Below are 13,471 nucleotides of genomic sequence, written 5' to 3' on the forward strand. Positions count from 1 at the left end.
AAAGACCCATAGTTGAGAGTTAAATTATGACTTGTTACATTTCAGTTAAACCTCTAATATTGGAAGAGAGAATTGAATGGACATGTTAAATAATCATTAATGGTAAAAATTCAGTCCGGCCAGTGTGGCTCAGTGGTTGAGCATGGACCTGTGCACCAAGAGGTCGCTGGTTCAATTTCCGGTCAGGACAGGTTGTGGGCCCGATCCCCACTGCGGGGCATGCAGGAGATGCAGGAGGCAGCCAATCAATGTTCTCTCTCATCGATGTTTGTATCTCTCTCTCTCTCCCTCTCCCTTTCTCTCTCTCTAAAATCAATAAAGGGAAAGAAATGAAATAAATAAAAAAATTCAGATGGACACAGGGGCCAGGCCCAGGGAGTAGGAGACGTGAAGGAGTGGCCGGGGTGAGGCAAATTTGAAGATACTTGCACCACCCCAAGGGGCCACCACCCATCCCCCACCCCAACCATCTCTGTTCTAGCGTCTCCTGGGCCTGGTCTGCTCTGGAGTTACTTGGTTGTCAGAAACCAAGCGTCTTGGAACTCACCCCTTAAAAGAGTCCCTCCCCCAGGGCAGCGACATTTCCAGCCCTATTTCAGAGCTTGAATATGGAAATTATCTGCTTTGACGGATATTTTCACATAGTAATACTGTAATTGAAAAACCTTTCAGGCACTGGGCATGCGCCAGGACACAGCAGCGTGTTTGGAAGGAGGGGGAATAAAATCTTCCACAACATTTATAAATGAAAAGCCCAGTCTCACAGGAAATTGATATTCAGACCAAATTCCTTGCTTAGTTGAAGCCCCTGGCTCATCTCAGGTGCCTATTTTTCTGCCTCTCTAAGAGCTGCTATGTTTTCAGAAGTGTTTCTTACCAGATTCTGTTACTCATTATTTCATTTTGCCTTAAGTTGCCTCAGTACTTTGAGATCCCATATGGTTTCACTCTTAGATGAATAACATCTTCAGGTAGGCCTTTTGCATTTTCCATTCTTTTGATGAAAATCATCTTTGTGCATGTTTTTTCTTTCCCTGCAAGAACATAAACCCCTGGAGAAAAGGACCATGTCTTACACTGTCCAACCTCTTCTCTGGGGTTTAATATAAAGCCACTCACAGAGCACATAACTAATGCATGTTTGTTTAGGTTGGCTAATTTTTCTGCTAAGTAACAAATTATTTTAGCTGAAGTATAACGTTATGAAACTCCATACATCGTGTGCTCATTATCTCGCCTCTCTTAGACCGTGCTGTTTACCAATAGGGTTTTGACTATCACCAAGAGAGTTCATCGTCTTTAATGTTCAATAAGCTGGGTGATTTTCCTTGTTGCTCAGCACTTCCTCCAGGTTCTATCAGCCGAGGGAGAACTGTTTTCTTAGTTGCTATTACTTTACGTCAAGTACCAACTTGAAAGTACTTCCAAGCAGAAGTAGAAAGTTCATTTCATCACTGGATTCCTCGGGTCCTCAGCCCCAACCCTTACATGCTCCCGGTGTGGGGCTCATGTCACGCTCCTGTCGTAAGGATCGGCTAGAAAAGCACATTGTTCATTAAAATCAGCTTTATCGATGATACACTGAAATCGCCAAGGGTGGGCGGAGAATCGGCAGCAAACTACTCTCCCCTGCCTAGCTCAGGCCTGTGTTTACCCCTTGGTCCCTATTAAAGATGAAGGAAGGTGACTGAGAGGACTACCCGTTTTCCAGCTCTTCGAATCTTCTGAAACACTGCCTTTGGCAACAATGGAGATTTTTTTCCATCTGCAAGAGTCATTTTATTTTATTTTTTATCCTCACCCAAGGACATTTTTCCATTTTTTGTTCAGGTAGAGTGGGAGGGAGAGAGAGGAACAGAGAGAGAGAGAGAAACATTGATGTGAAAGGAACACATCGAATGGCTGCCACCCGCACAACCCAACCAGGGCCGGGGACAAACTGCAACCAAGGTACGTGCCCTTAGCAGGAACCGAACCCGGGTCTCTCAGGACCGCAGGCCAACGCTCTAACCGCTGAACCAAACCGGCCAGGGCTGCAAGAGTCATTTTCAATGTTTGTGTTTTGTCTCCTAATATGTGCCCAGATTCTGATATATACACACACACACACACACACACACACACACACACACACATACACACACACACATATATATTAAAGGCAAATTCAGCAAGGGCTAGAACTCAAACTATACTTTATTCCTCAATGATCCATAAAATTCAGGGAGAAGCAAGAAAACAGTGCACATATTTGGGTTATTTGGAGTTCCTGGGGCCAGGGAGTGTTTCAGGGGAAGGAGGGAAGGAGGCTCCAGCTCAGTTATTTTGTGTCACTAGAAAAAGCCAGTTACTTTTCCATTCAGCTACGGTTTGTTTTATTCTGTATGTGGCTTCTTTAAAATATCCTTGTCAATCAAACATTTAAAATCCTACAGGCACAGTCAACTTTTTAATTTAAAATACTCTATTGGATAATCCCTTTGGTACGTCCCATAATTCCTTGATTTACTTGTTTGGTGAATACAGATTTATGTTTATACAGTTTTCTTAAAGCAATACAGAGTGAACTATTAAACTCATGAGATAAAAAGGTTACTGAAACCCAAACCCTCAAAGCTAAATCCCCTCAGTGGAACAAATCAAACAGGGAGGGAAGTTAAACACACACACACACACACACACACACACACACACACCCTTACCTCCTCTGCAGTTCATTCATAGTAACCTACATATCTACATAATGGTCGATGTAGGCTGGAGTTTTATTACGAAGTTCTACAACTCTCCAGATTCACTGATTTGTTTGCTAGCTCTCGACTTGTACGTTTTTAAATGAGGCGTTGAGTTTGTGCAGCTCACTTCTAGAACAGAATATTTTTCTAGGATGAGATGAAGTGGACAAAGTCTGGGACTTTTTCTGCGCCTCCTCAACCCTCCTTGCCTGTTGTAAATCTAGTTTTGGCCAAGCCAGTCCTGTGAACCATATCCATGCCTGAATAGCTGTGTGAGCCCTCCCCACCCCCACCCCCCCGCCCCCAGCATTTCCATCTGTGAAATGAAGCATGCATATGTGTTGACTAGTTCTCTGCCCACTCTCCTGGTCTGGGCTGTGTTCTCAACCCAGAGTGCCCGTCTGCCCTTCCTCTGCCTCTCAAGACCACTCCCTTCGAGGACAGACCCCTCCGTGAAGCTGGGTATCCCTGTGTGGGCTCTCTCTCTTTTTCTGACCTCATGTTTTCATAGGAAGGCAAGCAGGTTGCATATGATCATCTTGCCTGTCAATCTAGAATGTCAGCCACAGGAGGGCAGGAACCAACCTGCTTGTGTTAAATCCCTTACTCTGGGAGCATCAGGGACACTTTGATGACGCCTTCATTGTTGACCATGTGGTAGGCGATTTCAATGTAGAAAAAGATGTCTTTTCTTACTAGGTTTTTGACTACTAAGAATGATTTCCCTGCCATTTCAAAAAGACTTTAGATTATTGATTAGGTCATCCTTGGAAGGTTTTTAAAAAGTATTATTACTATGAAAACATTTACATGAAAAGAATTGGAGTCTTCGGCCCACTTATTTTCCTTTCTTTCCTGCCCACACTCTGGTCTCCCCATTAACTAAGTGATGGTTTCTCCAGTACCGGCCCTGGTGCCCGCAGAGACCATGTGGGACTGTCACTTGAAGGAAAGCTCCACCTCCCTGCTTTCAAGATATTTATAATTACTGAGGGGTTGAGGGTTCAAATCCCATTTGAAAACTAAACAAGAAGGTGTCACATTGTGTTAGAAGTTCCAATTATGCAGTAGATGTTCAGAGAAGCGAACTCTTCCTAAAATAGCTTTGACTTAATCACAAGGTGTTTTTTGTTTGTTTATAGTCATTGGCCAAAGTATTTGATTAATGTGGGGATGTGTTGTTTTCATGAGGAGTCATGGAGGGACACCTCTGAGGTTGTGTGACTTGCTTCTTTATTCTGGGCGGGAGGACATATGCGACAGGCCAGGAGACTCGTCCCACCTGGTCTCAGGGGCCATGTGTGGGGTGTCTGTTGCCAGCATCACAGGCCATGGCGGCTGTCTGCCAGATGGTCGCCTTGGTGTCTGACTCTGAAATGCCAACTGCAATGAAAAACTTTCTTTCAGAGAACAAGCCTTTCTATTCCGGGCCCATATGGTGATTAGAGCCTCCGGGCCTGTGACTGTTTAAGAGGCGAGGCCTCAGGGCAAAGCAGATGGAAGGAACTGTACGATGAGACATGCCTTTAAGAAAGGTGAGAAATAGTCCAGCAGTCGGTCCTGGAAGAACGTCATTTTGTTCAACGTTGTTTCATTATCATGTTGAGGAGGTGACCCAGGAACTTAGCTCTTGTTTATATCAATTAGCCTGTGGTCAGATTGGTTTCATTACTGGTCATTGTGCTTGAAGTCCAAGAACCTGTCAGCGACTTGAAGCGAGGACGCACTGTATTTAGTTTCGCTACATCCAAAGTGAGTGGAGAAAGGGAAATAGTGGCCAGTCAACAATTGGTTTCCTGACAGCTTTTCCATTCAGCGTGAACCAGCAGCATGGACATCACCTGGGGACAGGGTCTCAACCTACCTGTACTGGTTCGTGTCAGAGGACTTGGCTCGGCTCCAGCGCCCAGTCCTTGACTCCAACTCGAATCCAGGTGTTGCTGTGCAGGTACTTTGTAATGTGATTAGCAACAACAATCAGCTGACCTTAAGAAAAGTTGACCCCGTGGTGGGAATGGGCCTCATCCAGTTGGTTGCAAAGCCTGCGAGCAAACACTGAGGTTTCTTGGAGAAGAAATTCTGCCTCAAAGCTGCAGCATCCGTTTCTGCCCGAGTTTCCAGCCCGCAGACCTGCCCTGTAAATTCCAGACTCGCCAGCTCCACAGTTGCACTTACCCCACAGCTAATGGTTAAACCTGTTCCCAAGGGGTTCCTGTGCTTATTAACAAGTGAGCAGCATGGCTCCCAGGCATAGTGAGTTCCATTCACCAGTTGCCATGGATTATTCTATGACATGCTGCACTTAATTGCATCAATTTTAGTGACTTAGCTGTGAAATATATGGCACTAAGCAAGACATCCGGAGGTATTTGCGAAATAAGTGACTTCTTAAGTGCCCCCCAAAACAGGCTACAGAACAACAGTAGGTAGACGCATGAATTCAAAGATACATGCATGCATTTCTGGCAGAGTGTTTGGGGTTATTTTTGGAATCTTGAGATTTTGCATAATTGTTCAGCTGAAAGTAGATGCCATTCCAAAGACACGGACTCAGACTTCCTAGCCAAAATTTCTAATATGTATCAGGAATATATCTAACCCTTATTAGGCTGCTCGTCTCTGACCTTCAGAGATAACAGGATCGTTTCAGAAATAGATGCAGCTAAGCATTTGCTTAATTCATATTCTCAAGAACCGCAAACTCTGTCCCTCGGCAGTGAGTTTGGGGAAAATATGCCCCACAATGAGGAAGACAGTATGACCTAGACTGAAGGTCTGGATATATTACTCATGGGTTTGTTTAAAGAGAAGTGAAATACGATGGGCCATGTGATACCATCATATGCTGGAAGTAGCTGCCTAGGTTCATTTCCTTCACTGAATGACTTTCTAGGGGGCAGATATTCTTATTGGAACCTTTTGGGGGGGAGCACTCTGAGGAGCTAATTTGCCTGGGATGGGTAGAACATTGTCTAGGATGGTCAGCTGCTCCCCGAGGGTCTACGGACATTAAAATTCATTGCCTTCATATGAGGGCATCTTAACTAGAGAGACTTAGGAGAGCAATTGAACAACCTGAACTGGAAGTAATTTTGACATTGGTTAGAGTTTGAAATAGGGTTAATTAGGTGGCTTCTGTGATGTTGTTTAGAGTAATAGCTCTGTCCCTGGTTATTTACATGTGCAGTTGTCCTTGGTATCCTGGGGGTGGGGGACCAAAATCTGTGGATGCTCGTCTGTATAATTACACACATCCTCCCATATACTTTAAATCATCTCTAGATTACGTATAATACCTAACAACATAAATGCTGTATAAATAGTTATACTACATTATATAGGGAATAATACCAAAAAAAATAAGTCTGTGCATGTTCAGTACAGATGCAACCATCGTAGGCCCAACTACATACACATCAGCAACAACATGACCTAAAAAAAGTTTCTTTTCAAACGTTTGCCATCCAACGTTGGTTGAATCCACAGATGCAGAACCCGTGGATATACAGGGCCAACCCTATGTATTTACTTTATGCGTGTACACATTCCGTTGGCCTCACAGACATTATGCATTAAACAGAAGGACGATTGGTAGGTGAGGTCATGACAGTAACGTCTTTCCCTGTGGGTAGGAACGCGCAGAAGCAGTCCACCGCCCCTGCGCCCGCCGGCCCTCACTCCCCTCTTGAGTGTACTGCTTCGCATGTACCGGTGACTCGCCCTTGAGGACTCTAGGATTCTTCAGCCGGGGCTCATGGACCTTCAGGGAATCTGTGAACCAACCCTCTGAAATAGCGAGCAAAAGTCCGTACGCGTGTCTTTCCGTCCCCTCGCTCCAGAGTGAGTTCATAAAGCTTTAATCAAAACGAGGTCACCCCAATGAAGGGTAAGAGTAGCTTTGCCTTAACTCCATCTCAGAAACACAGTTATTCACGAAGGACAATGCCGGTTTGACACGGGGGCTGGCCATTTACCGACTGGCTGGGACTGCAGGGTGGGGAGCCTCCCGAGGTCCACTGGCAGCGAGTGGCTGGCTGGGAAGGAGAGGAAATTGTGATGAACGGACCCTGCATAAAGGCTTTTAAATGAAAACAAAGCTGATCAAGAGAAAAAGTCTGCTCACCTTAGCAGAGGTAACTTTTATGGTAATGAAGAAAAAAAATGAGGCCTCCTTGCTACTCACCGGGTGATATGTGATCATTTACGCACTTTACCTAACACACAGTAGGTGCTTAATGTAAGTTCCCAACGTCCACCTTCCCCTGCTTCTATGTGCCTGGCCTCCCAGTTTAGAGTCAAGTTGGCTGTTTGCCGTCTTCCCAGAATTCAGTGGAGAGTTCTTCCCTTTCGGGGCCTCAGCTCCAGGCACCATGAACTGCACACCCGCCCAGCCCCCGGGCCCTGGTGGCACAGACTGCATGTGAACGGTGCCCCGAGCAGAGCAACCTGGTGACCCTTCTATATCCTTCTTTCTCTTTCCCCTTTTTTTCCCTGTTTGGTCTCTTCGCTGTTGGTTGTGTTTTGCAGGCGTCAAATTCAACCCCTTACACTTGTCACCACACCTGTGGCTGCCACTGCTGCTCCAGCACGTCTCATCTGTCCTCACTCGTCACTCCTGACTCCTGTCCCTTTCCTCACACTTCTGGCTTTTGTTAGGTAGGGACTGGCCACGCCCACACGAGGCACTTCCCGGTTGGTGAACAGCTAATCTCATAGCTGTGGGCGCACACTTTCCACGGGGAAATCGCCCGCGTCAGTGAGGGCTCGCCCCTCACTGTCACCCACCTCGTCCATGTGTTTGGAGAGGGGGACGGTTATTTCCTCTGCTTCGTTTTGTGCCAGTCATGTGGACCCTAATCCTAGGTCAGGGGTCTCACCCTTGGTGGCACATGAGAATCACCTGGGCAGCTTTGAAAATTCCTGATGCCCAGGTGAGCCTCCAGCATAATTCAATCAGCGTATCTGGAATGGGACCACTTCATTATTTTTTAAGGTTCCCTAGGTGATGGATGCCACCGTGCCCCGAAAGGGATAGCCACTGATCCTGGCTAAAACCCTAACGTGCTGGGAGGCTGAGTTCCAAGTCACGGGGGCTTGATTTTATATTTAAAAACAATGAAGCCCTCCTCACCAGTCAATAGATGTTTGTCTTAAACATACTCCATTAAACATCAAATCAAATCAACAGAACCTGGCCGAGCATGTTTTCGCTTTGCCATGCCTTGTAGGGAAACCTAATGGGTTAAATCAATTGTTTCACAAATGGATCCAAATCTAGCCATTGCAGGAAAAATACATATATTCATTGTTGCTTTAGTCCCAAATTTAACCAAGGTTCAGCGAGCACTTAGCCCTGTATTTTTAGCGAAGCACCACAGAGCTCTAGCCCTGGGAGACTGAGAATTTCAAAATAGTTTGTCACCTAAAAATACACTTCCTGAAATGAGCTTGAGGCCTGGGCGGGATGAATGGGTTTATTTTTTTTCTTCTATATTTAATGTTACCACAAGAAAGCAAATCTCGAATTTATACATGTTTACATTTTTAGAGACCCAGGAAACAGGTGCTCTGTCCGAGTGACAAGGCGGGTTGCGGAACACGGTGTGGGTGACAGGGATCTGGAATTCAGGGGCAGGCATGGACCCGAGGGCACTGAGGCTGTTTCTCCGGCCTGGCCTTGGGCAGGAGCACACTTAACAGCGGGAGGAGAGGGGGAGGCTTTCCAAGTGCCGTCCCTGGGAGACACACACCTTCCAAACCTGCAGTTCAGGTTTGTTGACCAAAATGCCTTCTAGCCTTGTCTCCCTTGACTCTCCAAATGCATCCTTTTAGTTACCTTCATTGCCAGCAAAAATGGACCTCTTTGAGGAAAATGATGGGGACGGGGGGTGCTAAACTTTTTTTATTGCCTCTCAGCATGCAATATGTTGAGTTGCAGAGAACAATCTGTCCTGAATATATGATCGAGGGAATATCGCATTTATAATCGCCCTCCCCTCACCCCGAGTGTGGGAGAGGACATTCTTTATTCTCTTCCACTTGGTACAAAGGACCGATGGCCAACTTCTTTTGTTCGTTCTTTATGTATTCGTCTCTTCACTCATTTATTCAATGAGTATTTTTGGACTTCTTCCATGGGATGGTCTCTTGGCACATGAAGATAAAGCCTTCACAGAGCTTGCATTTTGGCGGCTAGATTATAGGCAAGGACATGATCCAGTTGGATTGTGCAGAAGATAAAACAGAGCCTGGTCATAGTTACTTTAGGATGAAGAGTTCTCATTGAACCAGAGACCCGAAAGGTGACGAGAAGCCAGACCAAGGGAAGAGCAAGGGAAAGGCCTGAGAAGGGAAGGAACTTGTCCTCCGGGAAGCTAGTGGGGAAGGAGTAAGAGGGCCGGTGGTGGGGGTGGGGCGGTGAGCGCTGCAGTCAGAGGAGCAGGAGGCAGACCTTGGCCGTTGCTCGCCGCAGGACTCCAGGGCCTCCACGGTCTTTGGGATCCACTCGGTCCATGTTGGTTAATCAACTCTTTCCCCTCAACACAACACAGGGAGGTCGGAGCCGGTCCCTTGCCAGAAGGCCCCCTAGCTCTTTCGGGCGCAGGTCGGGAACGAGATGGCTACGTCCTGCCTGAGCCACCATGTCTCCTCTGAGCAGCGGACTCCCTTCTGCCTTCACAGCTCTGCCCCCCGTGACCTCTCTGCCCACCTGGGTGGTGACTCTTGTCTGGCTTCCACATCCTCTGTCTTTCTCTCTCTTTTGGGTTCCCCTACCCTCATCTGCTTCCTTGACTGTCCACCCAGCTAAACTATAATTTCCCTATGGCTGTGTTTTCATTGTGCTCCCAGCACCCAGCACAATGCAGGGGCCAATCCAAGCTGGGTTTCTTGATTGAGTGCTAAGGTTTGTGTGCAGAGAGTGCCCTATGGAATCACAGGCTTACCCCCACCCTGCAGTGGCTTTCCTTACGGAGTGCGGAGGAGCAGGGAATTCTCATCTGATGTGAAGGCGTTATTTCGCCTTTCTTTGTATTCATTCTTCTGACATCAGGTTCCTTTAAAATCGCCTACCATGGTCAGGAGTTCATTGGCAGGCGGCCTCGCGGTTAGATAATCATGCAGGGTCTCTTTCTTTTCCCTCCACAGTTAGTAATGACGTGGTGATCACCGACAACAACGGTGCACTCAAGTTCTCACAACTGTGTAAATTCTGTGACGTGAGGTCTTCCACCTGTGACAACCAGAAATCCTGCGTGAGCAACTGCAGCATCACGTCCATCTGCGAGAAGCCCCACGAAGTCTGTGTGGCTGTCTGGTAAGGCTGCCTTGGAAAACATCTTTCTTGTGTCCATTTGAGTGTAGTCTTGTGCGTGGTGTAAGTTGGTGGTCTATTTTCCTTTTCTTTCTTTCTTTCTTTCCTTCCTTCCCTCCCTCCCTCCCTCCCTCCCTCCCTCCCTCCCTCCCTCCCTTCCTTCCTTCCTTCCTTCCTTCCTTCCTTTCTTCTTTCTTGCATATAGCTAGCCCAAGTGCCCGTCAGCAGATAAGTAGATAAAGACGCTGTGGTGCATTTACACTATGGAATACTATGCAGCTGTAAGAAAGAGATCTCTTACCCTTTGAGATGACTTGGAGAGACCTGCAGAGTATTATGTTGAGTAAAATAAGCCAGTCAGAGAAAGACAAGTACCACATGATCTCACTTTGTATTTGTGGAACATAATAAACTAAATAAGCTGTTGACCAAAGAGATCCAGAGTCATGGGAGTAGGGAACAGACTGACAAACCTCAGAGGGATGGGGGGGGGGATAAACCAAAGAACTTATATGCATATATGCACAACCAATCGACACAGACACTGGGCTGGGGAAGGCAGGAGGACAGGGGGAGCAGAAGGAGGGGGTCAATGGGGGAAAAAGGGGGACATCTGTAATACTTTTAACAATAAAAAAAATCTTCTTTTCCCCTTTTCATAGCAAGCAATGTTTGCTTGTGGTAGAGTCCCTGTATCTTCACACCCTAAGTGTCGACACCATCTCATTTCCCTTTCTCTTAGACCATCTCTCTTCTAATTATTACACGTGATTTCCAGAGGTACTCTGTACATTTTCAAATACACACACACGGATCTGTGTGTGACAGTGTATAAGATGACCTTTACTGTTTGCAAGAAATTTGGAGAGCCTGCTTTGTACGGAGAAGCACATGACACTAGTCGTCTATGACACTCCCCGCACCCCCAGTGACACCAGGAGCGGTCCCCTGGGCAATCTCAGTCTCGTGTTGGGAAAGAGGTGACGCACGGTGGGCTGTGGGGAGAGGAAAGCACTTGTCAGAAAAGGGGAAGCTCTTCTGGACCAGAAAACAACCTGTTCCTTAGTCAGAGGCCTGGCCACGCCCCTCACCCCCCCCCCCCCGCTGGGCCACGCCCCTCATGCCCTGCTGGGCAGCAGCGACAGGCCACCTCCTTCTCTTGGGTCAGGTTCCCTCTGGTCTCTCTCCCACCCCCTCACCTCACCACAGCACACACACACACACACACATACACACAGTGGGTGCTCATAACTTATCTGATTAATTCCTAGTTATAAATTGGGAGTGTGAGCGAAAGATAAAGGAAAATAGAGATCACCCAAAGAGACCCCGTTCTATAAAGACGAATAAATTCGTTAACGAAACACAACATGTTGTAGACATATTCTGACATTTCGAATGTAACTTATTTGAAATCGAATTCTTTTTTTTTTTTAAGTAACCTACGTGTTGTCTCCTGGCCAGTTGCAAATGAGAAGGTAAACCCAAACATCCTCCCCACTTTGGGGAACGAGTCTTTTGGACTTTCTCCAAACCACATAGAGTTAGCTTTAATGATAGATTTTAAGACGCTGCAAATTTCTGTTCATACCGGGGGCTGAGCTCGTGTCGTAGGAGCTGAAGGAGGGTGAGCAGCGCAGACCTGCGTGACGGCTGCGCCTGCTCCGTTCAGGCCCGGTTCCGAGAAAGGCCTTGGGGACGGAATTCCGACAGAGGCGTTTGGAGAGGGACCAGGCGACCAGAGGCTCAGGAAGCGTGCCACCTGCAGAACGGCCGGGACAGTTAGACCTGGCTGCAGGGAAGGAAGGACGTGCGTGTCCTTGAGATACCTCAAGTAGCAAATACAAGGAACGTTTTCTTTGTAACTCTGAAGGGCAGAAGGAGGGTCTCTCCGGTTTACAAGGGGCCAGACGTGTGCTCAGGACGCGTTTACATGTTTTCACAATTGTGGTTTTCTAACAGCAGAACAGACTTCCTCCCCTGGCAGAGTCAGACAGAGCTCAGGAGAGGCTGGATGACTGGCGAGTCTGGGGCAGGGAAGATTGAGACACCTGCCCGGGTGACCCCGAGGCTCCCTTCTCACAGGTCTTCTCCCCTGATCATCTGCACTTAACTATCCACGGCAGCGGGAGCTTACTTCTGCTAATGGAAAAAACAAAGAAAAGGCTTTCTTAATTAAGATATTTTTCCCTGACTCACAGTGCAAGTCTGAATGATTGATTGTGAATCAAGTCACCGGAATAGAGGCTTCGCTTGTCTCGGAAAGTGTGAGCGTGTAGGGGAGAGGAAGCTCCCTGTCTCCACCGTGTCCCAGCTAGGAAGGCTAAATACTGTACAGCGAACCTTGTTTTCACCTGTCTTGGGAAAGTCAGATACACCCGTGGAGTGGGAGTGTGATGAGGAGAAAGAGGCTTGCAGGGGGTGCTGTGCTACACCCCCTGACCCCCTTCAGCACTGAGGTGCTCACCCCCTTGGCCTCGGGAGCACTGGCTGCTAAGGGATCACCCCCAGTCCCTCCCAGGAACCCCCTTGCACTGAGCAGATCTGCTGCATTTGAACTTGGCCTTTCCTCAAATTTGAGCAGTCAGCATCCTAGAACTGATTGATGCAGGGTCCCAATGCCTGGCCACTCTGCCTCAATGGGGGACAGTTCTGAGGGGCCATCCCAGCTTCACAACTTCTGAGGGACCAGCCGAGTCTTTTCTTTGCAACCTGCGTTGTGGTTCACATCCTCCAACGTGCAGTACCGCTCCCTTCCGCCTCTTACAGCTTTCTGTCCACACGCCTCCTGCACAGAAACCTCATAGCCTCAGTGTCTGTTTCCAGGGAACCCAAAGCAGGAAAGGAGGTTATTTTAGAAACAGCAACGTGTGGACAATGAAAGCCTCTACCGTGGCGGTGCATGCATTCCAAGGCCGTCATCACGGCAGTGTTCCCTTCATTCATCGATTCATTCATTCATTCAACTCATGTCAACTGTGCACCCGTTTCGTGGGACATGGTCAAGTTCTTTACAAGCATAGAAATATTTTGGCACCAGCATTAATTTCATGACCGTGGTTTTTTTCTCCAGTGGCTATTGACAGACTTCAGTTGCTCAGAGCAAACATTGCAGGACAAAGGTCTATATATGTTTTCATTGTGTCTTCTCTTGCTCAGTTGTATCCAGAGATATTTTGCAAAGTGAGCTGTGCTGTCAGGGAGAACACTGTCACAGGACTGAGTGGAGAAAGCAGTTAAGGACTTTACTCCAGTGTTTTAGTTGAGTTCTCTCTCTCTGTGATTTTAAATACAGCTTTATTAATTTTATAGAGAGGGAGGAAGGGAGAGAGAGCGAAACATCGATGTGAGAGAGAAACATCGATCGGCCGCCTCCTGCACACCCCCTAATAGGGATGGAGCCCGCAACCCAGGCATGTGCCCT

At 47.3% G+C, this 13,471-nt stretch overlaps 1 protein-coding gene across 1 annotated transcript in view; it reads left to right on the plus strand.

Annotated features, from left to right (window-relative positions):
- TGFBR2 (transforming growth factor beta receptor 2) overlaps positions 1-13,471 on the plus strand; it is an 87,859-nt gene that overhangs the window by 26,299 nt on the left and 48,089 nt on the right. The window contains exon 2 of the mRNA XM_036267110.1: positions 9,882-10,050. Coding sequence (XP_036123003.1) covers positions 9,882-10,050 — 169 coding nt within the window. The remainder of the gene's footprint in view (positions 1-9,881; positions 10,051-13,471) is intronic.

This window comes from Molossus molossus, unplaced genomic scaffold (assembly GCF_014108415.1).
Source record: "Molossus molossus isolate mMolMol1 unplaced genomic scaffold, mMolMol1.p scaffold_m16_p_18, whole genome shotgun sequence".
Taxonomy (NCBI): Eukaryota; Metazoa; Chordata; class Mammalia; order Chiroptera; family Molossidae; genus Molossus; species Molossus molossus.